The 25698-nt window shown below is 43.0% G+C and overlaps 1 protein-coding gene across 1 annotated transcript in view; it reads left to right on the top strand.

Moving 5' to 3' along the window:
- Window positions 1–17548: 17548 nt before the first annotated feature.
- The window catches only part of LOC111645807 (R-spondin-4-like), a 14479-nt gene continuing 6329 nt past the window's right edge, over window positions 17549–25698 (top strand). Inside the window, exons 1-3 of the mRNA XM_023395116.2 lie at window positions 17549–18037; window positions 23984–24172; window positions 25463–25600. Coding sequence (XP_023250884.1) covers window positions 17953–18037; window positions 23984–24172; window positions 25463–25600 — 412 coding nt within the window. The 5' untranslated portion in view covers window positions 17549–17952. The remainder of the gene's footprint in view (window positions 18038–23983; window positions 24173–25462; window positions 25601–25698) is intronic.

Consider the following 25698-nt stretch of genomic DNA (forward strand, 5'->3'; position numbering starts at 1 on the left):
ATAAACATCTAAATTCATCCGCCGCACAAAGAAGTTTAGTTCTTGACTATCTTAAGTCAGACTGTGGTACAATGAATTCTGGGTAAATTAATGAGGAAATGATGATAAAAAATAGCCGACCGAGGAATCATGTCCAGCCGCTCAGCTGTTTACCCTCAGCAGTAAATGTTTGTCTTTTGTCTCCAACAGTTACAAGGACGTTTCACTTTGGAAATTCAGCGAAGAGTGAAACAGTAAAAAGAAAAATCCGAGCGTGTGTCATGTGTCATTGATTGTTACCATGGTAACGTTGGTCTGAGGCTTGTAGTGTTGGTTCACAGATCAGTCTAATGTCAGTCAGACTGTCTCACAAAAACAAACACTGACTGGTCTTAAGCCAAAAACATTAGACACCTTACCCCCAGGCTAACTCAGGCCTAAGACCAATGTTACCATGGTAACAATCAACAACACCTGCGCTGGCCAGTAGCACCCAACAGCAAAAAAAACCCAGGAAAACACAAACATAATTTGAGCAATAAGAAGGGACAGTTTGTTAAGAAACAAAATCAGATTTTATTTTTATTTCTTTGTTTGAATTTTCAAAGTAAAACGTCTTTGTAACTGTTGATTGCTTCCAGAAGACAAACATGTTCTCCTGAGGTTAGACGGAGCCGAGCGATTGGATGTTGTTCCTCGGTCGGCCATTTTCTTTTATTTTGAAAAAAAAAAAAAGTCTTAATTTACCCAGAATTCATTGCACCACAGTCTGATTTAAGATAGTCAAGAACTAAAGAGCTTTGTGCAACATATGAGTTTAGACTCAGTCTATCTGAATCTGACTGTTTGTTGTATTCAGGACTCTACGCTGATGATTGTAGACGTCAAGAAGAAGAGCCCAGCCTCACCCGCCGCCATCACCCCCGTGTGACTCCCCCCCTGTGTGACACTGGGCAGTACTTCCACCTTCCTGGGAACCGTCGTCACACAGGACCTCAAGTGGAAGCTGATGTGCTTCCTGCAAAACACAGTGATGGTGCACTTCTACACCGCCATCACCGCATCCTCCATTACCTGCTACCTGCCGCTGCCAAGGACAAGAGCAGGTGACTGGCTGCAATCTGCCACTGAACACCTCCAGCACCTGAACACCTCCAGCACCTGAACACCTCCAGCACCCTGAGGTGAGCGGGAGAGCTTGTAGCAGACCCCTCACACCTTGGACACAAACTCTCAAGTTCCTCTTGCTCCTCTCAAGTGATAAACCGTGACGGGAGCAAGTAACAGAGATGAAGTGATAAAAATGGAGGTGATGAAAATGCACGAGGAGTGATGGATGATCATGTGATTCAATGTGATTAACGCAGTGGCGACACGATGAAGACAGATCCAGTCTTCATCATTTTTATCATTCCAGAATAAAGTGGCCTCAAACTTCCTCATTAATCATGCAAGCGATGACATCGTCAATCGATTTGATTATCATTTTATTTGAAGTAGTGCTGCTCTGATAATCAGCTGGCCTGCGTTACTTTCATTCATCATTCATGACGCCCACCTGACGTTCATCATTTACAGCCCTCTCTCCCTCCCTCCCTCTCCCGCCCGCCCACCCGCTGATCGATCCTGTGTTTGGCGCCGAGCGTTCAGGTCTGGCCCCGCTCCCGATCTGATCCAGAGAGGGAAGTGAGAGAAGTGGGTCGCTCGGTGGGCGTGAGAGGTTTTTGATTGACATGTTGGGCTGTAAGTGATAAACTTCAGGTGAGTTAAGCGGATCAAATCACTTGATAATTTATCTCTCAGATTTTATCAGTTAATTCTTGTTACTTCCTCAGAAACACAGAGGAAGTTCCTGAACACCTGAGACTGTCAGCTCATTTAAATTTGCTGCAGTTTATCACTAAATCCATACGTAACATCTTTTTAATCCACCTGAGCTCACACCTTTTAATCTTTAAGCACTGATCTTCTTCTTTCTGTTTCTGCTTGTTTTTAAAGCTCCATATTTTCTTCTTCTTCTGTGTTTTATTTGAAGTGTTGATCCATCAGAAGATATAAAAACCATCTCAGTGTAGTTTTACATCTCCTCTCTCAGGCTTCTCTCTGCAGCTGTAGTAACAACAGGTCTGTGAGCCAATCAGAAGAGAGGAGGCCTGAGCCTCTCTTCTGATTGGCTGACTGTTTTCTGAGCGATCCAATAAAAATACAGCAGATTTCAGGTAAAAACACTCAGAGAAACCAAATCCTACAAGGTTTGGATGGTGGGTCCAGGTGGGCGGGGCTTGGTGACTGCTTCGTTGTGACATCACAAAGTTCCAGAAGTCCTGACGGCTGGTTTTAAGGCTCAGTTTCTGAATACAGGCTGTGTGCATTTCTCTGTGGACTGAGGCTTTGATACTTTCACAGTATTAATATAGAAGCTAGAGCTGATCTATAATCTATAATCACACTACACATGGACACAGACCTTTACACTGGAGGAGCTTTAATGTCTCTGCAGTGCTTCTTTTAAAATGCAGTTATGAGTATTGACGTCAGTGGTTGGTTGATTCATTTGGAGGAAAAGACTCTGTGTGTGTGTGTGTGTGTGTGTGTGTGTGTGTGTGTGTGTGTGTGTGTGTGTGTGTGTGTGTGTGTGTGGGAGGTTTTTTCAGGCTGATAAAAGCCACAGTGATGTTGAACCTGTGGAGAAAATATTGTTGGGCTGTTGAAAGAGGCTGACTAACAAAACCTGTGGTGCATTTGTGTCCTTCAGGAGATTCTGTCAGAGCCAAGGCGCATTTTATTTCAAAAACTTTTTGTCTTAAAAGAGAAAGTTTCTGACCTGATTTTATCTAAATATTTCTTATTTAAATGCAGTTTCAATGTCTATAATGTTTTATTCCCACGCCTCTTGAATTTCCTTGTATAATAATGAACCTGCCATGTCTCCCTCCCCTCCTAAACAACCACACATCATCACTCCGTCACATAGTAAAATAACCATCGATTTCAACATCAGGAACTGAAAAACTTTGCAGTGACGCATCAAAAGTGAAAATCACAAAAATGAACAATAGAAGATGCAAGAAAAACACGTCACAGAAAAGTAATGACTCCTCGAACTTTATACCGACAAGAACAAAAGGACGTTATTGTTTGGAAAATAGCTTTAATAGAGTTAAAGAGACAGAGACACAAACAGGAAATAAGAGACAGGCATGAAGAGAAGGAGACAGAGGAGAGAGTGATAAGGAAAAGAAAGAGGAGGCAGCGACCTCTGGGATAGAAACTGTGTTTAAGGAAGTCGAGTCAAATAGATTTACACTGCAAGTATTTACACCAGCAACATATGCTGCACCTGCAATCCTGTGTTTGTGTGTGTGTGTGTGTGTGTGTGTGTGTGTGTTCAGCAGGAATGTTACTGGCCGGCACAGCTCACAAATAAAAGAAGTCGACTTTCTGTGCTCAGAAATCAAAGCTTGAAAAAACCTGATTTCATTGATTCCCCAGAGGTCCGTCTCTGCGGCGTCTCATCCAACCACGCGGCTGCTGCAACCATCATCTCGCCGTTTTTACGGCAGTCGTACAACATATGGGCGCCATCTGATCAGGTTCCTTTCAAAGCAGCACACACACTAAAGAGTGTTTAAATCAAAGAAGTTCATGGATACGTCGACAGAAACCGAAACAGACCTGGTTGAGGATCATGAGAATTATCAGGAAAGGTCACGTGATGTCATCACCGCCGTGTTACCTGAGTTAAATGATGTTAACGACACGTTTTTTCTGTTGTTTTTCGAGAGTTGTGACCGAACTTACGTCCTTGTTCAAAGGAATAAAAAGCTTTTTTTTCAAAAGTAGAGAACAGAGAGGAAAAGCCACTTTGTGAAGTCGTCACGGATCGTAGATTATTATTTACTAAGAGTCTGTTTAGCGTCAGAGAGGAAACACGTGGGGGAGAGCCGCGAGCTACGGGCCACACTGATCGGTGTTTGATCAATATCCCACATTGCACATGTTACGGATATTTCTACGCTCAATTACATGATACATTACAGAGACAAATCATTTAAAATCATCTTCGGAGCCGGACCTCCTCTGAGTCTGGCGCTCATCCCTCGGGGTGGCATCACTGTCAGAGCCATGATCCCAACGGAAAGCACCTTCATGCTTTTTTAATATCTGATTATTTGCTACAATGCAAAACTAATCAGCCTAATCATTTCTTTTTAAAAATGACTCATAAATCAGAGGCCGCTGTATTAATCCAAGATGGCCGACCGTCTGTTGAGCGCCTTGCAAAGGAAAATCTCCACACGCCACAGCAGCAGCGACTCCCCGCTGCTGCGGCCATTACACCGAGCTCATTTGTTTCCTGCGACCTCGGAACAACGCGCGGCCTCTTTGTTCGTCTCGTTGCTCTTGTCATGAAAGCTGTGTGGAGAACGTTGCGTGATGCCCCTTTACTGTATTTCCCACTGAGATGATTGAGTCAAGCTTGTTTTTTGTTTTTTTTTATTCGACACAAGAGGAATCTGGAGCCGGGAGACTTCACGGGAACGCCGCTTCCCATCCCAGAGCCGACTGAGTCACCGCAACGAGGAACTGATTCCTTCCATGCATCTCTAACCAGTAAATAGCCTGTTTTTATTGGTCCATTGGGATAATGAAAAGACGGCTGGTGCGTCGGGTTGTAGTCTGGTAGCGCAGGTATTAAACGTGGCATTCAGGGGACCCTGGAAAATTCCACCCTTTAGAACTTTTTTGCCTCATTTTGTTTATTATCATCATCATGATTATTGTTATTATGATGTCGTTTCACTTTAACTGCTGTAGCTGAGACCTGGTGATGTGGCAGCAACCAATCCACAGGAGCTCATGTGGTCAGACAATCATACAGGTTGTAAACGAAATCCCAGTCCAACCGTATTAGACAAACAACTTATTTAGAGGTGAAACACGCTGGTTAAAAACCCTCATGACTCATGGGAAAACTTGTGCATACGTAAGTTTAACCAGGACGTTCGCAACACATTTCCAGTTCAGTTCAGTGACGGTTGAAATGTGCAGGAAACAGCGTCAGAGATGGACACTAAACAGATGAGGGGGGGGGCAAATTAGCTCAAACTAGCTCGGACGTATCTGAGCACCATGAAACCTTTAAGGCCTGGATTCAACACGGCGCTGGAGACGCTCCTCTGGGACGTTGATTGATGCCGACCTGACAGCATGAGTCACTTCCTGCAGAGCTCTTGGCAGCACCTCCACTCTGTGAACGCAACACAAAGGTCTCCCTGTGGGTCGGATATTAAACACACGTTTTAGCAACTTTTATACGGAGAAAAGTCAAAGTCAGATTGAAATCGTTGCGTGTTTTTGTCTGTAAGACTCAGTAAATGTTTGTTCATGAATGAACAGAGGAAGGTCAGTGGCTCCGGGACATAAGAACCATGATGATGATGAAAACTAAAAATAATAAAAAATAAAAGTAAGAAATTAAAAATAAAAAGTTAGTTGAAAGTAATTAATTCATGCAGGTGTGCACTTCTAACTTCCCCTCATGTTCTTGTGAGACCATCCTCACATCCGTAGGTCGTCTGAGCAGCAGGTGGTTATGACATCATAGCTAGGTTTTGTTGCTAGGCGACGTCTAGTGGTCGTAGTGATGATGACAGGAGCGAAGGGGAAAAGTGTCGGCGACGTAGTATAAAGAGAGACAGAGTCCACGTCAGGAGGAGGAGGTGGACGGATGAATGTGACACAAGAGAGCGGTGCGTTCGATTCCCGTGTGAAAGTAGCAGTTTGTGCTGTAACCATGGCAACAAACATCGTCTAACATTGAGGAAGTACTTATTTCAAACCAAATCGCGATCTTTCCTCAACCTAACCAAGCCACGACCGTTACTATAGTAACCACTGTGACGAAGGTAGGTACGCCGCTGTCGGTACAGTCTGTGTGTTCATTATTGTAACCACGACAACCACGGTCAGGTACGCCTGCTGCCGTAGGGGGCGCTGTTTCAGGAGGCGCTCCCATGGGTCGTATCAGAGGGTCGATGGTTGTTCAGGTTGTTGTTTGTATTTGTTTATTCAGAGGAGATTAAAGTAAAAATTGTTCATGCTTCATTATTTACTTATTTATTTTATTTGTTTATTTGTTGTTGCCTCTTTCAATTGATAATAAATCTCGGGGGTTTTGGCTCTAAATTTCCCATCATTCTTTTCTCAGCGATCAGGATGAGTCATGTCGGAGTTTCCCAGTTTACAACCTGTAAATACCGACTGTATCAAAAATCAAACTCATAATTACAACTGGGAAACTCAACTTTTTTGTGAAAGCCTCAGTAGGTATTAAACCTACCATTAAATAATACCTGGGAGAGTTTGATCTGAGTGAGTCACGCTCTGGCGTTGCCGCAGTCTCCTCAGGTTTGACGAGTCGTGCGTTGGAAAACTTGCCCTTGAGTGACCTGTTGTTTTGATGCTGTTGAGCTGCCCTCTGGCTTCAACGTATCAGACCCTTTTCTTCTAATATCGGTGCTTAACGAGTTCTTCTCTCAGCACCAAGGTGTTGTCTAATTATCACACCATTCTCAGTAAAGTGGAGCCAAAACCCCTGTAGGTCAGCTGTTTCTGAGATGTTGGAATCGGAGCATCTGGCGCTAATGACTCGAGTGTTTGATGAATTTCTTCGCGTGTGTATGCAAATTTACCACGTGCATATCTAAGCCCTTAGTTAAGCCTGGTATTTTCCTGACGCGTGTGTGTGTGTGTGTGTGTGTGTGTGTGTGTGAGTGTGTGTGAGCGCTCCTCTGCCCTTTGCATAAAACTGACATACTTTATATCAGTCCATATAACAGCTTTAGGGGGTCCACGCTGCTTTTATTTCCCGCCATTACTCTTCAGCGCCCATTAGTAAGAACTGAGCACCTGTCAATTTCAGCTCTTCTACATTTGTCTTTTATCTCTGGACACGAAGGCGGGAAAAAAAACAAACACACCCACACACACACACACACACACACACACACACACACACACACACACACACACACACAGCTGATTGCTCTCCAGGGTGAATCTGATTCAAAGGTTTGAGTGATGGATGAGTGTTTCTAAGATGAGGTGTGTTTTCCACTGCAGGGTGTGTGTACACATGTGGTCATATTTAGGTTATATATTTCTATACATTGATTGAACCTGTTTCTTTGTGTTTCCTTGTGACGAGGCTCTTGCAGCAGGGATATCTCTTTTGGGTCTGTTTTTTGAATACAGTTTAAACAAAACCTGAGCTACAGATACACATGTAAGAGCAGGACATCGTTTTTAAAGATCATTTCATTTTTCATATCCATGTTCTCTTCTTCTTCTGTGTTTATTTTGAAGTGTTGATCCATCAGAAGATATAAAAACCATCTCAGTGTAGTTTTACATCTCCTCTCTCAGGCTTCTCTCTGGAGCTCTAGTAACAACGGGTCTGTGAGCCAATCAGAAGAGAGGAGGCTCTGAGCCTCTCTTCTGATTGGCTGACTGTTTTCTGAGTGATCCAATAAAAATATAACAGATTTCAGGTAAAAACATTCAGAGAAACCAAATCCTGCAAGGTTTGGATGGTGGGTCCAGGTGGGCGGGGGTTTGTATAAAGTCCACGTTACCACAGTTATCTGTACATTTTTTTCTTCAATTGTCATAAATCAATATAATTACCAAACTCAAAATAATACTTTTTTTTTTGACACCTTACTTTGGGTTGTATAAACCTGTTTTAACTCTTTTGACTTTTATTTTTCATTTAACAAAATATGCCAAATTCTTGATGCATCAGTTTTGAATCAGAAAAAATAATAATAAAATAAGTAAAATAATTCAAATCAAAATCCAAATTAAGAGTGAGATATATCTGATCAAATAATAAGTACACAGACCTAAGAGTCTGATCAACATCTGGCACATTGAAGTTTTGAACTTGATGCTAGTTACATTTTCTCTGGCACAATTTATCTTCCATACAACCTTATTTTTAATATATTTATATATCAGCATATTTGTTTTGTCCACAGTTACAAATTGTTTGCGTTAATGCTTTTCCTGTCATACAGCATTCAACAAAAAAACAAACAAAACAAATCTGCTTTGTTGCATTAAGCAGAAACAGCTCACAGCAGCCGTGGGAGAGCTCCGCCCCCCGAACAGCTGACCTGAATTCACCTCTCCGTGCTCTCAGGTAGGAAACACTGCAGAGCAGCGGCCGTCCATGTGGAGGCTTTTATCGCTGCTGCGTGCCTCTCATATCTCCACAGAGAATGACCTCAGTATTCAAGCCTTCCTCCTGATAGGAAGAACGGGGAGACGGGGAGGGCCGGGGCCCAGGACCAAGACCAGAACCAGAACCAGAACCAGAACCAGAACCAGATAACGTATAGATCCAGGTGCTTCTCTGATATCGGCGGTAAAAAGCAAATTGCAGCTAATTTCAATCCCCGAAATAACTCATACAGGGTCCAATTGTTACCTGTACATAACAGTGTGTGTGTGTGTGTGTGTGTGTGTGTGTGTGTGTGTGTGTATGTGTATGTGTGTGAACTTGTTGGTCTTCAGGGAAAACAGTCAGGAGTCGAGGTGTCAGAGATATGATGTGCAGATAAACTTACAATGCTATTGCGTGCCACTAAACAGCCAATAACTCACACACACACACACACACACACACACACACACACACACACACACACACACACACACACACACACACCCTGAGCATCTGTTGCACATTTACCCTGTGGTCATGGCCTCGCGGAGCCCCCTTGTTTCTCCTGTCTCTCTTTTACAGGACGTCTTTTCTGATCACTCTCGTTCCTCCCCTCCCTCTCTTCTCCTCTCTTCTCCTCTCTTCACTCTCTCTCATCAGCTGTCGTCTGTTTCCTCCCTCTATTGTTCCCTCTGTTTCCTCTCGTTCACGCCTCAGATCAACAGATCTTCATCTCAGACCGCGACGAGAGCGGATTCGATTTTCTGCTGGTGTCACCAGACGAGCGTCTTCGTACACACAGATCAGTCTGGAACACCACCGAGGCAATTTAGATGTTTTCGCCGTAACTTATTCGAACCAATTCATCTGCAGTATGTCAGACTTAAACATTACCTCCTGCTCTTACAACTGTATTACTGCCTTTCATAGTTTTCGCCTCTTATTTCCATTTAAGGGAAAATTTGTTGGTGCAGCAAAACGATCACATTTCAGACAGCAGTGTTCTTCCAGCTCTGCTTGGATGGTTGGATGGATCCTGGGAGGGCTTTCTAATATTTTACACAACTATAACACAATGATCAGCACCTCTGTCAAACAGTTTATAACGTTATAATCTTCTTGAAGGTTGAGTTGAATGCAGGGCTGTTGGTTTAGAGGGCTTTAGTTTCAGGTACAGAGCTGAGCGTCCACATGCTCTAGAGATTCGGCCTCTCGCCTGTTTTTCCACGTGTGACGTCGTCTCCTGGCAGAAACAGATAGAGAAAAGACCTGGTGATGTCACAGTGACATCATACCAACAACATCTGATAAACCTGACACCTGTCATTTCTGTGTGTACGCCGAATCTGAATAGGAAACAGACGTAAACAAAAAATATGTATTTTAACCATTTTAGCAGCAGCATGACGAGACGGAGACATTTTCTGTCAAAGAAATTAATTTTATAACGAAAAGAAATCCAACATTTGAGAAGCCTGTAAACTCCGTGTAGAGTAAAACAGCTGGGCGTAGGAATACGGTTGAAAAATGTAGTTCCAAAGGATTTCAAAATAAAACGTACACTTAAATTGATATTAGCCTTTTTTTTTCTGAGGACATTCTTTTTAAAAACACGTTTTTTGAGGATGATCATGTTTGGATATAATAAATCCTAAAGTGATGAGAAACAGATTTACAGTGCGGTCCAAAATCCAACTCACCTGTAATGATTGTAAATCTCAGTTTTGTGGCTGTTTGCTGTTTGATAACGCAGCTTAGCCACACTTGCTAATTCGGCTACACAGAGCGCCGTCAGCGGAGGAACAGTGATCTTTATAATATTTACTTTTCCTCCAAGTCGTGACGACGCAGCAGCTGAAAGTTGAATTTATTTTATTTTTTCACACAAACTGCATCAAAGACCCAGAACAAAAACCTCCACAGCACCTCTTTATCTGATCAGGGATTAAAGCCACAAAAACACACAACTTTCACATATACGTACACACACACACACACACACACACACACACACACACACGCCTGCAAGCAAACTCTGCGTGACCTTGCCTTTGAATTCCCCTTCTATCGCTGGCTTCATTCATCTCCCCACTGTGAGGGAAGTGGTAACAATCTCACTGTGTTTTTTAGGGTTTTTTTGTTCGTTCAAAATGAATTCAACAGCAGAGTCCATTCATTTTTCACAGAGCTGTACAAGCTGTGTGTGTGTGTGTGTGTGTGTGTGTGTGTGTGTGTGTGTGTGTGTGTGTGTGTGTGTGTGTGTGTGTGTGAGCCTGCTCTTATCCTGAACACACGCCGATGTGACTCAATGTCAAGAATTAAAGTTCTTCCATATAGTAACTGGTGAAAACCTTTTATAAACAACATTTTATTTCTAGATTTTGAAGAATCTTGAATTTCTAAATGATTAATCGAAACACGAGAAAGTCTTCATTTAGTTTGATGAGTCCTGAAGTCGCTTTACAGATCAGAACTAATGTAAACGAATGTAAGTATGAACAAGGAACGAATGACATTATACTATAATAGTAGCGAAGCTTTGCAACAACAATCTTGTTGAGTTCAGAAGCTCACAGCAGATGGTTAGAGACTAAGGAAGCTTGTGTGAGGCACTGATCAATAGTCCTGCAGCAGATCCACATCAGCAATGGATGAGGGATGCTATAAAATATATTTCAGCCACTTTATAAAATACCCACAGAAAAAAGCTGATATCAGTTGAAGTGTACGCTTTATTTTGAAAATTATCACCGCTTTATCCTGCCGTCAAACAGCCCTTTACTTCAGAACTACATTCTTCAACCGTTGAACGACCGTATTCCTAGTGCACCTCCACCTGGCTACACTACAGTGTAGTAATACAGAGCGCTTGTGCACAGGAACTCAGTAGTTTTTCAAAATAAAGCGCACACTTCAACTGATATTACTGTTTTGTTTAGTTTTTTTGTGGGTATTTTATTTTTAAGTGGCTAAAACATGTTTTTGTGGATGACCCCGTCCACAGCAGCTCATCACCCGGCTGCTGCCGCTTCTCTAAACAGGGAATCTACCTCACAACCCCACGTCATATAACCACAACCATCACGTTAAAGAACGAGTGTTCGGGACTCAGGATGTAAATCTGGTCTCTGGGCCCAACCTGATCCTGACCAGCTCCCCTCGGCTTGTGTGCGTCACAAAAACGCAGCAAAGTTCCCACTAAACGTCGTCTTTTACACTTCCTGCAAAATGTATTCAACAAAACAAATTAGTTGTGAACAATATATAATATGATAATATAATAATATGCAAAATAAATGTGGTAAATGTGCAAAGTGTTGGCGTCGTTGTGTTTTCAGCTGCACATATGGAGCAGGCACCACCCTGGAGTCTGTCCTGGGGGTCGACTCCTGGTGAAATACCGTGACAGTGATGGAGGAAGGAGCTCCACCCTCCCGCCCCCTCCGACCGAATCGGCCCGCCGACTGTGTGTTTCTGCGAAGTGAAGTGTGTGCTAACAATGTGTTTAGTGGCGGTCTGTCAGCAGCTGGTGAGCTCTGTGTCTGTAGGAGGCTGAATAAAGGTCCGTCAGTCAATAAAGAAACAGCAGCCTGGCATTTTAATAACCTGCTTCAGTTATTCTGATGGAGTCTGTGCATTCAGTTGTGGTGAAACCTGCAGCTTTCAGCAGGAGGATGCATTTATGTCAGAGGCAGGAGAGGCTGAGCTGTTAACACGGAGATTAAAAAAACATTTAGTTAAACCTGCTGCAGCGCAAATGAACCGTTAAGTCATTAGTATTTTAGAGGCTGCCGGTTTGATGCACTGATGATAAACAGTTTGCTCTGCTGATGACTCCGGGTCCAAACTGCACCTGTGAGGAACAACAAAGCTCCCACTCTGTTATTTCCTTGATGGCTTTCCTCTGGACGGAGAGTCTGAGGCGTTCCTGAGCTTTGAGACTTTGAGGAAATGCGTGCAATGAAGCATTTCTGCAACTCAGATCAAAATACTACTTTTCTCCTCGCCGAGCGTGCAGACCCTTTTATGGTTGTTCACCTAATTGTTTTTTGGACTCTAATCCCCTGAACCCTGCATACTTCACTGAGTTGTTTATACGGTTTTTGAGCTCACTCCTCTATAAAACATATTTTTTCCATTATCGAATGACATTCCTGATTTTTAAAATGATGGGGAGATGCACAGCAGTGCCTACCACGACCAGGCATGTATCAGCGATGTGAAACCAAACCGTACATTATGAATAAGTAACTTTGATGACGGGATAATATGCAATGAAAAGATAGCGTTCTAATGTAGATGTAACTGCCAGGGATTTCGTTCCCCCCACGACCACAGGACACGCCAAACCCTGACAACACAACACTGAGCAGACGTGCATGCAACTATCTATGCACACTGGAATTCAGTATTTGATGCAAGACTGATCCTCGCTATAAGAAGCCATATTTCAGTCTGCGTCAAAGCCGTGGAGACAAACCTTGGCCACATGACTTGAACACAGACTGAGTCACTCGCTGCTGCAAACCGTCCTGCATCCAGAACACGACTATAGGCTGTTTTTGTTCTAGTGATTAAAAAGGAATCAATCATTTTTCTTTTTTTTTCATAAGTAGCCTAAAAAAAGAAAAGAAAAGGAAATTCCCACAGACCCCCTGCAGTTATTCCAGCTGACGTGTCACCTGCTCACACAGTTAGAAACGCAGCTCTGCACCGTGGAAAATAACCTGCAGCAGCCAGACAGGACCGAGGAGCAGATCCAGCGCGGGTCGATCAAGCGAAGCTCCTGTTAGCCGGCCGGGTGACAGCACACGGGAAGCGTCGCCATGAACAGAAGCAGCACCAACCATTTCTTTTATTTATTTTATTTATTTTATTCTGCGGCGGCGACAGTCAGAGACGAAGACGTATCGCTTTCAGGGTTGTCCGTCCGTCCCATTCTCGCGGACACGATATCTCAGTAACGCCTCGACGGAACTTCCTTAATTTTGTTGCAAACATTCATTAGGACTCAAGGATGAATTGATTCGATTTTGGGGGTCAAAGGTCAAGGTCACAGTGACCTCACAAAAAATTACTTTGGCCACCTCGACGGAACTTCTTCACATTTTGCACAAACCTTCACCTGGACTCAAGGACGATCTAATTAGATTTTGGTGGCCAAAGGTCAAGGTCAGTGTGACCTCACAAAACACTATTTAGCCCATAAATCAAGACTTTCAGCAATTATGACAAAATTTCCCACAAATGGTTCATATTTTATTTGACCCTGGATAAACAGGGATGTAACGTGAAACTAGTCTGAGTGGCGGAGGGATACGACCACGAGGAGGTGATTCTAGTTCTCTCTTATTTCCACAGTGTTGTTTTATTGATAGTGGTGGAATAAAATAGAAAATCAATTGCCTCTTTAAGGAAATAATTCCATTGCTGAGTGTCAATACAGCGGGGGACAGTTATCCCAACACAAATCGATGATCTCGTTCATATTGCTGCAGCTTCACCGTGTTTGACGCTCGACACTTTCCCCTCTGAACAGAAGCAGGTAGTGAATCACAGGAGACCTCGTGGTACAACTCACAGACACTTGCTGTAAAGCAGACTTCACTAAGGCTGGAGAGGAAGTGGTGTTCCACCAGTCTAGAAGAATATTTCACCAGGCCTGGAAAGTCTAATAACATATTAAATAAATAAAAAAAATCCCTCTGTAATGCCAGAACCTCGTATTGTTGATCATTAATAGAAGAAAACAAGAACAGCCCCAGGTTTCTGTTCGGCTCTGTTGCCAGGCTGACAGACAGTCGCAGCTCTGTTGAGTTGTCTGTTCCTTTAACCCTCAGTAGTAATGACTCAAATGATTTTAAATTAGATCAGAGAAAAAGGTCCTCGCCTCCTTCCAACAATTAGCACAGATACTGTCCAGTACAGTAGCTGATTTATATTTAGACTGATTCTCTCCTGTAGATCTTTCTGAACTCACTTCAACAGTTTCTTCATCCAAACCATCAACGTGTCTTCTACTTCTATATGAGTACTGATCTTTATTAACAGGTGACGTACCACATGCCGTTAAAGCTGCAGTAATGAAACCTCTACTTAAAGCCTCAACTTGATGTAGATGTTTTAACTAATTACAGACCTAAATCAAACCTTTATTTCTAAAATCCTTGAAGGAGAAGTTCCAAGCTGATTATGTGATTATTTACACAGGAATGGTTTGTTTGAAGATTTTCAGTTCATCGTAGCACAGAGACGGCTCTGGTTAAAGTTACTAATGATCTCCTCATGGCTTCAGACAATGGACTCGTCTCTATACTCGTCCTACTAGATCTCAGAGCTGCTTTTGATTCCATCGATCACAGGATCTTATTGCAGAGACTAGAACGTGTCATTGCCATTAAAGGAACCGCACTAGGCTGGTTTGAGTGAGACAGATTCCGGTTTGTTAACAATGACTCTTCCATCCACACAAAAGGCCAGTCATGGAGCTCCACAGGGTTCTGTACTAAGACCGGTACTTTTCACTGTATATGTGCTTCCTTCAGGCAATATAATCAGGAAGCAGCAGATAAATGTTCATTGCTATGCAGACGACACTCAGCGGTATTTATCAAACTTCAGGCATGACTTAAAGACATAAAGACCTGGGTGACCTGTAATTTTTTTTACTTCTAAATTTAGACAAAACTGAAGTCAACCCCCTTAGAGAAACATTATCTGATAATATAGTTACTTATATAGTTGGCATTACCTTGGCCTCCAGTGCAACAGTGATAAACCTTGGGGTCATTTACCTCACATAAAAGTCTCAGCCTTCTTTCACCTGAACAATATTGTGAAAATTAGAAACATCCAGTCTCAAAAGGATGCTGAAAAACTCCCCTGGTTCTGTTTCCTCTTAACTGTCACAAAGTTCTGCTCACTGCTGGGTTTCTCTTTATAATAATGTAACGTGCCTTAAAAATAATGTAGGCTATGCTTTGCTGGTATATAAATTAGGGTTAGATCAGTTAAATTAAATATAGTTGAACAATTTCCTGGAAATTCTGAGTTCATAAAAAACATGTGAAAAGATTTGTCAAAAAAAAGTAAAACATTTGGGATTGTTCCACTGCCCAAAAGGTTCCTCAAAGCCATTTTACTTTTTAGAGTGTAGACAAACAGAAAGCTTTTCTGTAGTCCATAAAACTACATCTTTGATCTGGTAATGAGTGGTGAGGGCGCAGTGAGTCAGTCAGTAAATCAGTTTTAGTTTAGAAGAAAATTAGTCTAAATAGAGACATGACATCGGACATTAAAGTCGCTCTAAATAAAGGGGACGGAGAGACAGACAAACAAGAGCGGATAACGTGCAACAAAGGTTGAGTCAAAGCCACAACACTGCGACCACACGGTCTGCACTCTCAGCCTGTGGAGCTAATACAATTAAATATACATAATATGTATATATTTAATAAGAAAGGGCTTTTTTACCACATCATGTTTGATGTAAGTCATCCACAACAGAAGGAATAACATTTGGTTTTGGAGTGTTTTTCTTGTATTTGTGTAAATGTATTTGGAGATTTTACTGTTGTATAAGTTACACCCTCAACATGTGGCTTATTTAACAAGGTTCTCATAAGAAAATGTTTGTTATGGAAAACAAATAAGTAAATTTTCCGAATAAGAACATTTTCTTTCTTTTCAGCTGAGGTCAACAATGTATGGTTTAGATGCCAATTCATACTGTTTATTTGATTTAATTTACTAAGAATATATTTACAATGTTGATACACTTAATTATTTACATATTTAAGTCTACACGATTCAGGAATCAAAGTCGTTCTAGCCTCTGATTGGTCAGTTTAGCGACATGTACTGCACGTTACACTAAATTATAGAAAATAAACTAATATACACAGCAAGTACATTTTGAAAGATACAAAATGCTGTTTTTTTGTGTCAACATAAAATCAATAAATAAAATACCTGCTAGAGCAACATAAGCACAATAAGAAAGCTCATATTTAAGTTCAGGGAAAAAGATGGTGGTCTTGGTTAAATATTGTAAATATAAAAAGTGACACTTTATGAGCATTTATCCAGATTTACTCCTAATCTAACCTTAAACAAAGCGTTTCTATTGGCTGAACCCGACCACACGCTGGAGTCAGGAAACATAAACAAAACTCTAATCCAATCCAGTAATTATGTTTCCTCATAAAATGTAATGTTGGATGTAAATGTCATTTAAAGGAGACAAGGAAACTGAAGTACTTTTAATGTTTACTTTTTACTTACTTGCTTTCACTCTGGATAATTACATGAAATTGGACATGCATTTATATTTAGCAATATATATATATATATATATATATATATATATATATATATATATATATGTATATTTCCAGAAAGTGTAGCATATCTTTATTACATATTTTCTGGAAATTCAGTTCAGTTCTTCAATAATTCATAGAGGAAATTTCTACTTGTTTCTACTGAAAAATCCCTGTTTCCTCATAATATACTGTATTAATTCATAACCCAACCTCTCATGGCTACCACATGTTAAGCAGGATAGATGCAACAAAAACATATCAATTAATCCATTTTATTACTGTGCTTTATCTTTCACAATAACAGGTGTGGAGTTAAAGGCAGACAGGTGCTTATTAAAATAAACCTTAAAATCTTCACAGCACATCACTGTCAGGCGGCAGTTTCTAATGTTTTATGTATCTTGTGTATACATATATATATTTATATATTAGCAGTAATTATGGTTGATATTTGAGAAGAGGATGGCTCATCCACTGTATCTGACAGGAAGGTTTATGATCTGCTTCATACCTGCATGTGTATAACTGTCTGACGCAGCCTCTTCTTCTTCTCAGACTTATAAATCGCAGACTTCTTACGTACCTGACTCGTTACCCGAAACAGGCAAAACTAATCAATTGCAAAAACATGGTAGGCTATAATCAGATTTTAAACTCTCAGCTATGCTGCTCTCCAGCTGTTTTTCTTTCTGTCAGGGTGGTCAAATTAACTTTACTGACTGCCCACATTTAATAGGATTGCCACAGCAAACAAAGCTGCCTGGTTCAGGAAAAAAACAAAAAAAAAAAAGCGTAAACAAGAATAATAATAAGAGGAGACTGAACAACATTAGATAGAGCCAGGAGGAGGGGGCTAAAGATCAATCTGGAAATGTGGAACCACTTAGGCCCTGTGAGCTCACCCTATAAAGGGTTAAAGATGGCTACGGGATAAGTGGAGCTCGTTTATCGCAAATTTGACAGTGGTAGTTAAATGGTGAGTTTTCCCTCCAAGCTGCCAGTCTGAGGAAGCAGATGAGACGGTGCTCTGCTCACCTCCGGTGTTTCTGACTCTCCTGTGCTCGTCTCCTCGTGGTTTACGGTCGCCTGTCTGCTCATCTCAGCCCTAAATCTTCTGCGTGAAACAGGACAAAAGGAGAGGAGGATTTTCTCCTCTTCCCTCTCTGCTCTCACCTTCACTCTCTGGGCCTGTGAGATTATCTTCTCCACTTCATCTCCATCCATCCCTTCAGCTTTTATACCCACCACCACCACCACCACCACCAGCAGCAGCAGCAGCAGCAGCTCCCCTGTCTTTGCCCTTTTCCCCTCCTTGTCTCTGTCCCCTCGCTGTGGAACTAAGTCTTCATCCTGACACCCCTGGAGTCCCTGCAGATGTCCGCAGCCTGGCGCTGAAGCGGGCGCTTGCCAGCTGCCCAGATGCATTTGCGACTCTTTGCCATTGTGATATCCTTGCTGTGTGAGGTGATCAGGATGGGATCTGGTGTCATGCAGAAGCAAAGTGGTGAGTACGCAGCATGCAGAGATTTTTCTTTTTTGGGGGGATGAGGAGGTTTTGCACCTTTTAAAATGATCATTTCTGCTTTTTATTGTTGTTGTAAATTCTCTGTAGTTTCTTAGTGGTTCATGAGATATTCAACATGATGTGTGACAGCAGATCAGGAACCGATTCAGTGGATCAGACTAAAGGAAAACATGCAGAAATGATAAATATGAAATGGACATACTGGACTGAATCATCACTTTTACTCGAAGAAAATATCACAAATAACTTAAAACTTTGATTTAAACATTAAAGACACGGCGTAACTTTTATATAAAGTTTTTTATTAAGTTAAACTAGAGCTGCAACATTTACAGAATTTACTACAACTGTATCCTGTACCACATAGTGCTGTTGTTTGATAATAAAAGTGAATCACTGCAGGATATCTCTTCACTTTATGTCTTTTTATTAGATGATTTAAAAATGAAGATATTAGAGATGAACAGGAGGAGGTCCGGTGCTTCGTTTTAACAGCGGCTGCTGCAGATATTAAACGGGTGATGTTGTACATTTCCTGACAGATTTCTCCTCCGCCGCTCCAAATCCACAAATGTAATACTTCAACATCACGCTGCGAAATGTGGATCTTCATCAGAACCTTAATCACATTTTATATTTGTATGTTTTCGTGTGTCAGTGGCTGAAACGTCACGTCGCTCCTTGTGAGCTGAGAAACTCTTCTCAGATCCAGATCCAGATTTGTGGCTAATGACTCTTTATAAAAACCTTTCTGAAACCCCCTGACGTCCAGGTGACCCTGGCGCTCGCCGGCGCCTGGCATTTCCTCAGCAACCTGTGACTAATAGAGGGAGATCCGGTCTCAATTACACTGTCATCTCGGCTTCCGACGTCCCCCCCCCCTCTCTACCAGAGGTGACGCGTTAGGATAATGACGAGAGGGGCTGCATGAAGCCATCAGGTGTCACTGACTCTCATTCCAGCTAACAGCTTGTGACAGCAAGATTGTTCAGTTTCAAATATGTTTACCGAAGCCAGACTGACGAATACCAAAGAAGAAGAAAACACATGATGCGCTTTTTAAAAAGCAAGAAGTGCCAGTGCAGTAAACATGTGCAGGTGTTGCACAAAAACGTGTTGCAAAAACCTTTTTGATAATCTAATATTAATAATCCGTCATGAAGAACCGGGCGGCTACTGCTGTGAATTCAAATTAAAAAGTAAAAGTCCGTAAACTTTATGAGTCATACTACATGAAAGAATAGATAAAGAATATATAAAATATACAAAGTTGTATAAAGTGATAAATAAAAAAAGACATTGTTGGATTGAGACGTTTGATGCTGAGCTCGAGGTCAGATTCTGGTTTTAGATTTGAAGGGTCAGATTCTGGTTGTGGGCTCGGCAGGTTGACCCGCTGTCAGACTTCATCATTCACACCAAACAGATTTAAGTTGTTTTATTCTCTCTCTCTCTCTCTCTCTCTCTCTCCTCCCCCCCTCTCCTTCATTTACCCTTTACTCACCTCACCCCCACCCTCCCACCTCCACTTCCCCACCTCTCCCACCCTTTCACCCTCTGTCACATCTGGACTTGGTTCATTTAGCTGTTAAAACACACACACACACGCGTGCGAGTGAAAAGTGTTTCGGAGCGGGAAAGTTGAAGTCGGGAGGTTGAAGCCATTATCGTGTCCATTAGTGTCCATCTGTGTTTCTGTGAGGTTACTGGAGGTCACGTTCAGTGCCTGCGACTGTTTTAAAGGAGGATTCAGAGCCACTGATTAAACCATGAGGTGAAGAGCTTCACGGTCAGTCTGCTGCTCTGACATGTGACAGACTAATCCACGTTACACTCGAATACACAAGTCACATTGTGCCAATTAATAATCAATTATCACTGGTTATTGTCGGTATCTTGCTGTTTCAGGGCAGGACGTTTAAACCGAAGAGTTAAAGGAATTCATGCATCTCAAACTATAATGTTATAGTTTATAGCAACTTCCTGTTCAAGCTGTTTATTTCTCCCAGCATTTTTACGCCTTTATTTGACGAGGAAAGTTTAGATGGACAGGAAATACAGGGAGAGAGAGTCAAACCGGAGACCTGCTGCTCACTCGGCCATCGGGTCGACCTGTAAACTACTGTGTCAGAGCAGCAAAGAAGAAATGATTTCTGGTAAATAGCTGTTAGCAATATGTCAAACAATTTGGCAACTGGAAAGTCCCACCATTATTTACCACCATATTTATATACGGCCGTCTGTGCGGCAGCTTGTTATGACATCATAGTTACGTTTTGTTGCTAGGCGACATCTATTGGTCGTAGTAATGATGACGGGAGCGAAAGGGGAAAAGTGTCGGTGACGTGGTGTAAAGAGAGACAGAGTCCAGGTCGGGAGGAGGAAGCGGTGGATGGATGAATGCGACACAGGAGAGCGGTGTGTTCGATTCCTGTGTGAAAACAGCTGTTTATATTGTAACCATGACGACAAAGATCGTCTAATGTCGATTTTCCTGAACCTCACCAAGCCATGACTGTAATTATAGTAACCACGGTAACAAGAGTATGTACGCCACAATCGACACAGTCTGCATGTTTATTATTGCAACCATGACAACTGAGGTCCGGTTCGCCTCAGGATCGGATCAATACTTGCTATCAGCTGATACAGAAGTTCAGGTCTCACAGTCTGTACCAGGAAGGAAAACACGGCGTCATAATAACGTCTCGTCGTAATATTGACCGGTGATGTGACCACGTCATGTGATCACAGGCCAATGAAAACAGCTGATCCTGCAGAGGGAAGTGTCTGAACAGGCGTGCGGTGAGTTTTACGTCCTGACACACGAGGAGAGAGAAGGCGGAGAGCGTGACATCCAGCAATACGTGAACCAGAGAATCTGAGGTTATATATGAGCCTTCACCCGACCTGGACCGCTATAGTCCTTATTATTACTCTGAATACGACCGGCGAGGATCATCACCTGCAGAGTGAACATGAAGATGTATCGCACGCCGCTCCGACCTCCAGGAGTCACGTGGTGAAAAATGTGTTAAACCCGACTGCTATCAATTATTTGGACATCCACATGGGCCATTAGGGACCGCACAGCTTGTGTTGTTTTAACACGTCACCCCCACCCGGCACGTTTTTCTTGTTAATGTACACATTATGGTGCATCATGGGTATTTTGGCTCCATCTACTGAAGCGGCGGCTGATGTGTATTACTGGAAAAACACACACACACCCTAAAAACAGAAATCTTACTGTTTTCTACACCTGAACTCATCTGAGATAATGTTTTATGTCTTATCTGATGAGATTTATAGAGATTAATTAAGATTAATTAAGATGTGTTGAGTAAAGATGCGTTTGAGGAGCTGTAATATGATTTTTGATGTTATTTTCGGATAATTTTTCTTAGGAAAATCTCATTTTTCTTTGGTTGTTTTACTCTTAACACCTTTGAGTCGTATCCATTAAACCATTAGAAAAAAATTTTATCATCAGACTTTATTGCTTATATATAATTTTTCTCACCTTTCTCACCATTTGTTACCATGTAAATCCAGTTTTAGGGTGGAAGTCCCTTTTCACTCACTAGCATGTTTCCCTGAAACCCCAACAGAGCTTGTTGCACCTGGTGCTGGTTAAAAACCCCGTGCAATCCCATGCAAGGCCAAAGGTCAGTGTTTTACGCTACCTAAACCTGCCGCTCCTCCGAAAGTCCCCTAAGCCTGCAGATCGATAGCACATGTGTAGAGAACTGTTTTTCAGACAATAGGTCGAGACCTCGAAGTGAGGTCCCACAGCTCAGTGAGGGTCTCTGGGTTGTTCTGAGGAAATCTGCTCTGGTCTTCCTCTTTAACTCTTCACTCAGTCTTTCCCTCTCCACTCGTGATCATCAGGAAGTGCGACGAAGTGTTTCCTGAACTATGCAGCTTTGCAAAGTGCAGACTAACAGGAGAAACCGTCTTCTTGATTTCTTGACCCGCTATTTTGGTTTTTGGTTTTCGTCTTCGTCTTTTGAATAAAGACGAAGGGTCAGGGTCAGGGTCAGGGTTAGGGTTAACCTAATTGGTTAATCCGACTCTGATTGGTCGGATTGTCTGGAGCAGGAAAGTAAAGTCGAGCTCAAACTGCTCCAGAGTTTCCTGGATTGGATTCCTGTTTTCACACCTGCACAAACGAATCGTAGCGAGGAGGGAAAAACGACGCAGGGGTTCGGTTCTAAGTCTAGAAGTGTCCGGCTGCTGTTGCGTCCCCTGGTATTTGTTTAGCTTAGCTACAGTTTAGAGTCGAGCTAAAGTGGAAGTTTCAGGGGTTGAGAATCAGCTGTGGACGAGCTCAGGTTGAGCTGAGCTGCAGGTAAACTCGCCTCAGTGTTTCAGTTCACGAAGCACGTCGCAGTCATCAGCTGGGTCTTACTGTCCTTCCCAGGAAGTGTGATAATAATCAGCTTATGAGGTTAAAAAGTCATTCTTCATTCCACGTAGGTGCACGAACTGTGACCTTTAACGACCTGGTTACATGCAATGCATTTTTAGAGCATAAAAAAACCTCTGCTCACACACACACACACACACACACACACACACACACACACACACACACACAATCAACAGGGACGCCGGCAGTCAGCCACAGGTTCTTTGTGAGGATCAGACTCTGCGATGGTTCAGACTCACGCACACCCTCGCTGCCCGTCCTTCACCTCCTCTCCGTCTTTCCATCCCTCTTTACTTCATTTTATCCGTCTTTCCATCCGAACCTCGCCCGTCTTTTCCGTATCCCTCCTTATCCCCGTCGGATTGGAAGCATTCCTGTCTTGTGTGTATCTGGGAGCAGACATCTCCGCTGGCTGTTATAATATAATAAGACTTACTCCGGCTTAGACGTCAGCCCGTCATGCTGCAGACACACATGAGATCTCGCTGGACTAATCACCTCAGTGTGTTTAATCAGATGATAAATCATCAGTTCTTGGAACACAAACACACATGCTGACACACAACAAGATGCGGGACCAGCAGACCCACAACAGACGGATGCAGACGACTCCGCAAACTGTGAATCCTGCTGTCACGACGTGTCTTTTACATCTTGTTTTGGCAGACGGTTAATGGTGCCGAACAAGAAGGTGTCACTTATTTGACAAAGAAAGTAATAGTTTGAAACCTACATGCACGGCCTTTATCTTGTTAAAAAAGGAGCTTTTCCAAAATGTAAATAAGCAATAGTTAAATAAATGTGAGGGTTGTGTTGTGATTCTCTAACAAGGCAGAGCCCCCACAAGTTGTTGTTTCCATTAAGCCTCTTGTCAGCATGTTTTAAGTGTTGTGATGTAATATGGAGAACACATTAGAGGCTCCACGTTCCAGAACGGCAGAATCCGATAAACTGAATCACAACAAGAGGCGAGAAAATGCATGAACTAAAATAATTACACCTCATATAATATAATTACACCCCAACCGGATGCCTTTCTCTGCAGGTGGGGGTCCTACAGTGGGGGGTGGGTTCATGTAGTAGAGCCAGTTGAGGCGGTGCAGGCATCTGATTAAGGTGCCTCCCGGGCGGGGGTCTTCTCAGCTCCTCCAACGAGTAGTAGACCCCCCGAGGATTATATATCTCATCTGGCCTGGGAACGCCTCTGGATGGAGCCGTTTTAATTCCATGTTAACACCTTTTGAATAATGTGAAACCTGCTCTCACACTCTCACAATCTTAAATGACGTCGGTTTGATTAGATTGGACCGTCCTGAGTGTTCAGTCTGTTCTCGTGTTAAAGGCTTTACTGCCAGCAGCATCTCCAGCTCTGGATTTCAGGAGCTCAGTGAAAAATTCTCCTGGTACCACGAGGATTTGTGATGTCTCCTTTCCTTCCCCCCTCCCCTCCGCTCTCTCCTGTCCTAATCCCCCGCCTCTGTTTTCTTCTGCAGCTCACAGAGAGACATCAGAGGACTGTCGGGGCTGTCTGGAGTGTTCCCGCGACAACGGCTGCGTGCGTTGCCCCGAGCGACTCTTCCTGTTCCTGCAGAGGGAGGGGATGTCTCACCATGGGACATGTCTCCACGCCTGCCCCGCCGGACACTACGGACAGAGAGGGAAGGACATCAACCGCTGCATGAGTACGTCGGTTCACCTGCAGAGATCTTTGTCTGACCGACACCTCACTCACATCGCTCACACGTGACTCATTCGTCTCGAGGCGTAAATACCCACATACACAGAGTTTACATATTTACTGAGATGCACCTTGCTTAATTCATCCCAGACACATACTGTCCCAATAAAAGAAAACTTCACCGTGGTGCCGAGTTTTTGTCTCATTCAGTGAGAAATTGACTCGACTAAAGAGAAGCCAAGACGCCCTCAGAAACAGTTTCTTCTCTCCCGCCGCTGCTGGCACCCGTCTACCTGACGGAGAGCAGCGCCGATAACTAAAGCGCGTCCTGGTCTGACCTTAGACAAACACAGTGAGAGCAAAGATAGGAACCATCCCGACTGGCTGAAACCCCCCTGAAACCACAAATTCAGTATACATAATCATATAAAAAGCTTTTTGAGATGACATGAAGGAGGGATTTTGAACTTCCTGGAAAACAGTCAGTGGAGCTCAAAATGCAATCAGCGCGCGGCGTCGCTTTGTGCCAGATTGGCATCGTTTACACTCCTTATATTTGAGAAACACGAAACAATGTGCGGTGATGACTGGACTGGAAGTCTGGAGGCTCGGGTAAACACAGTCACACGAGACGCGTCCTCCATGCCTCCAAGACAGAACTCTGCAGGTCGTCTGCAGGGGTGGAGAGAGGACCACAGTAAAGTTACTAAGATCTGCGTTAAGAGGGAAGAGGAGGGGGAAAATATATGGTGATAACAACAACAGACAATTAAAAAAGAAAGAATTTAGGCTGCCAGGTGTGAATGCGTTGGTATTTCATTGCATTAACCTATATATGCCAGTTTATTAGGAACACCTAGCTAAAGCTAATGCAGTCTAATACAACAGTGCTGACAGTTGTTGGTTCAGCTTGTGGAGGTGTGGAACGTGTGGATCCTACGTCCAGTTTCTCTGCTCGTTCTCAGTCATAGATGAAGGCCCCACCCAGCATGCACCTGTAGGTCGTGCAACGCCGCAGGTGTGTTTGATTTGGGACGCCAGGTGTGATCGAGCCAATCGGCTGCTTCCTCTCTGCTGCAGCTGCTGTTTCGACTCTTTTCATCAGTTGTGTTCTCACACACTTTATCAAAGCTTCATCTTGTCACTTTTGTTTTTACTCAAGTAAAAATACTAGAGTTAACCTGCATCTCACCTGCATGACTGAAGTGTAAACCCAGGTGTTGACCATGTGAACAGGAGACTGCAGTTTCTTCCTGACTGGTTGTTTGTTGACGACTCGTCTCCCTCCCCTCAGAGTGCCGCTCCGTGGACTGCGAGCACTGTTTCAGCCGCGACTTCTGCACCAAGTGTAAACCCGGCTTTCACCTGTACAAAGGCAAGTGTCTGACCAGCTGCCCAGAGGGAACCCTCCCCCACAACACAGACTGCCTGGGTGAGTGAGACACATTACGATCAACACCTGCAGTTCCTCTAACGACCACTAGAGTCTGGCTCCAACAGTGAGTCAGTCCCCATAGACTCCCATGTTAA

The sequence above is a fragment of the Seriola lalandi genome, unplaced genomic scaffold (genome assembly GCF_002814215.2).
Source record: "Seriola lalandi dorsalis isolate HSWRI2012SDOR001 ecotype SW California unplaced genomic scaffold, Sedor1 jcf7180002054957, whole genome shotgun sequence".
In the NCBI taxonomy this organism is placed as follows: domain Eukaryota; kingdom Metazoa; phylum Chordata; class Actinopteri; order Carangiformes; family Carangidae; genus Seriola; species Seriola lalandi.